This window comes from Conger conger, chromosome 3 (assembly GCF_963514075.1).
Source record: "Conger conger chromosome 3, fConCon1.1, whole genome shotgun sequence".
NCBI lineage: Eukaryota > Metazoa > Chordata > Actinopteri > Anguilliformes > Congridae > Conger > Conger conger.
Window position 1 is genome coordinate 820,794 of NC_083762.1, and position 2,801 is coordinate 823,594.

Consider the following 2,801-nt stretch of genomic DNA (forward strand, 5'->3'; position numbering starts at 1 on the left):
TCTAAAAACTCTTGGGTTGTGTGGTCGAAAACCACATACAAGCATCCTTCTCGTACTACATTTCAATGAAAATCAGCCTGAAATGTAGTACAAGCAGTAGTATGCAAGTAGCCTATGCGAACACGGCCATGGACTGTCCTTTGAGTTTTGTGATTTTGTTGTTGAAATTCAATAAGGGCTGGAGCTATTCCATACTTACTGCGCACAGTGAAAGACCCTTGATTACAGCTACTCTAAACCAAGGGATCCAGTAGTTCTGCTGTACTTTATGTCAAGTATTACTTTTTTATTGAAGGCAATGGTTTCATACAGACACGTTTACATATTACTAAAATAGATCAGATTTTGTGAAAATGATACACATATAACATATTGTGAACATTGGCTATATTAAATAACATAACAATGGAACTCGAGTACACACACGAAAAAGAAACACACTACTTCATTTTTTTAAAGTCACCGCTGCTGTAGTGACGTGTACAACTGCCGTTTAATTGACAGGAACAGGAAGTGACGCCATTTAATAAGGACGCGGGTCCACGTGTGTTACAAGCTGCGGGAAGACGTATAGTTCGCCGCTAAAATAACGAGAAACGGAAAAGAAAAGATAAAACTATGACAAAGATTAAGAAGGAGAAAGGGGCGACAGAAGAGGAGGCTACAGGGACACCGGAGAAGTCTTACCAAGAGTTGATCGCCAATATTAACCCCATCGCACAGCCTCTCGCCTCTAGAAAGCTCAGCAAGAAACTCTACAAATGCGTGAAAAAAGGTAAGTTGCAGCACATGTTTTCTCTCAATATAAACTTTAACTTTCCCGTCTATTCCGAAAATGCTATGTTAATTTCTTGGTATTATAATATAAACACAGCTGTATACTAAACTAAGTTACACCGCTAAATGTAATTTTACAGTTGTTATTTAGCTACCTAGTATTGTGAGATTAGCTAGCTAGCAACAGGCAACGCGGTCAGTGCTTGTAACCTAGATCCAGCTTTTTAAAAACGCGAAAGCTATTTGCAATAGGCAGGAGTATGGCTGCCAGTGATATGCACTCGTGTAGCTTATTCATTCGTCTTAACGAGCTAATATGAAATGTGGTTTGTTTTCCAGCCTCCAAGGTAAAACGGATTCGGCGCGGAGTGAAGGAAGTCCAGAAGTTTATAAACAAAGGAGAGACCGGGTGAGGTCTAATTCCGCCATATATGATCCGACTGTATCTAGCACAACCATCGCGTATTCAAGGTGTTATATGGTGTAAATGTTCTGATCCGACTGTATCTAGCACAACCATCGCGTATTTCACGCTGTTAGATGGTGTAAATGGACACTTTCTAGATCTGACGACATTGTTTTGTTCGAAACGGTAATGCGTGCAGCTGTGTGACGTTGTGTGTTATTGGGCAGGATTGTTGTGCTGGCCGGAGACACGCTGCCCATTGACGTGTACTGTCACCTGCCAGTCATGTGTGAAGACCGGAGTCTCCCCTACGCCTACATCCCGTCTAAAGTGGTGAGTCCTTCTGCTCTCACTAATGCCCTCAATTCCTTTTTTAACCCATTACTGTCCTGAGTGACGTTCTGATATTCCTTTCGCACACGTCAAGCTAGTGGAACTTATCACAAATATGTCAAATCTGCGAATGTGACGGTACAGCTGACGCTGTAATCCTGTTTTTTGATATACCTCCTTAGTCACACTTGAATACCCAGTCTCTTTTTGACACTAATTAGATTTGAAGACACATTTGCCAGTTCTGTTTGAAAGCGCAGTCTGGTTCCATGGCTGATCTCCCTCTCCCTCCCCCTCCCCCTCCCCCTCCCCCTCCCCCTCCCCCTCCCCCCTCTCCCCTCCCCCTCCCCCTCCCCCCTCTCCCCTCCCCCTCTCCCTCTCCCTCTCCCTCCCCCTCTCCCCTCTCCCCTCTCCCTCTCCCTCTCCCTCTCCCTCTCCCTCTCCCTCTCCCTCTCCCTCTCCCTCTCCCTCTCCCCTCCCCCTCTCCCTCTCCCTCTCCCTCTCCCTCTCCCCCTCCCCCTCTCCCTCTCCCTCCCCCTCTCCCTCCCCCTCCCCCTCTCCCCCCCTCTCCCTCTCCCCCCCCCTCCCCTGCAGGACCTGGGATCGTCGGCCGGCTCCAAGCGACCCACCTGCGTGATCATGATCAAACCTCACGAGGAGTACCAGGCTGCTTACGACGAGTGTCTGGAGGAGGTGTCCGCTCTGCCCAAACCACTCTGAGCGCGCTCGTGCAGAGACACGGGACGGGCCTATATCCACGGGCTGCGGACCTCTCTCGCTCGCTCTCTCTCGCTCGCTCTCTCTCGCGCTCTCTCTCTCGCTCTCTCTCGCGCTCTCTCTCGCTCTCTCTCTCGCTCTCTCGCTCTCGCTCACGCTGTACAGTTCTCCAGCGTCTCTTCGTAGCGGATTTCCTGCATCCCAGCAGAAGAAGTGACCCCGGGCTGAAGGCCTCGAGCTCAGCCGTGAATGTTTGTGGACAGGAGGAGCCATTTTAGTCAAACTGCAAAGTGCTTTTCTGAGATTAACACGAGTAAGGAAGCACTACTTTTTGTTACACAAATTGTCTTTTCTTCAGAGTCCATGAGCGTGTAATGGGAAAACAGGCGTTAGACTGAAAAGCTCTGAGGTGGAATGTCATTTAGATTTTAAAAAATAATTTAGTGATAATGATTGGTTTTCCCCTGTTTTGTTTTTTGTTTTTCCTTTCTATTCTGTCGATTTGTTTTTGGGATAGGAGTGTGCAGATAAAATGAATTGCTGTTGACCCAGGATTATGTTTTTTTTT

At 47.2% G+C, this 2,801-nt stretch overlaps 1 protein-coding gene across 1 annotated transcript; it reads left to right on the forward strand.

Annotated features, from left to right (window-relative positions):
- The first annotated feature begins 509 nt into the window (after window positions 1-509).
- On the forward strand, window positions 510-2,795 carry nhp2 (NHP2 ribonucleoprotein homolog (yeast)). The gene is made up of 4 exons (XM_061236151.1): window positions 510-775; window positions 1,117-1,186; window positions 1,411-1,516; window positions 2,111-2,795. The coding sequence occupies exons 1-4, from the start codon at window positions 619-621 to the stop codon at window positions 2,234-2,236; spliced, it is 459 nt and encodes a 152-aa protein (XP_061092135.1). The 5' UTR covers window positions 510-618; the 3' UTR covers window positions 2,237-2,795.
- The last annotated feature ends 6 nt before the right edge of the window (window positions 2,796-2,801 follow it).

Excerpts from the sequence above, each read along its gene's own strand:
- nhp2 (XM_061236151.1), top strand. The coding sequence starts at position 619 with ATGACAAAGATTAAGAAGGAGAAAGGGGCGACAGAAGAGGAGGCTACA. Across the intron at positions 776-1,116 it reads CTACAAATGCGTGAAAAAAG|CCTCCAAGGTAAAACGGATT; the intron begins GTAAGTTGCAGC and ends TTTGTTTTCCAG. Across the intron at positions 1,187-1,410 it reads ATAAACAAAGGAGAGACCGG|GATTGTTGTGCTGGCCGGAG; the intron begins GTGAGGTCTAAT and ends GTTATTGGGCAG.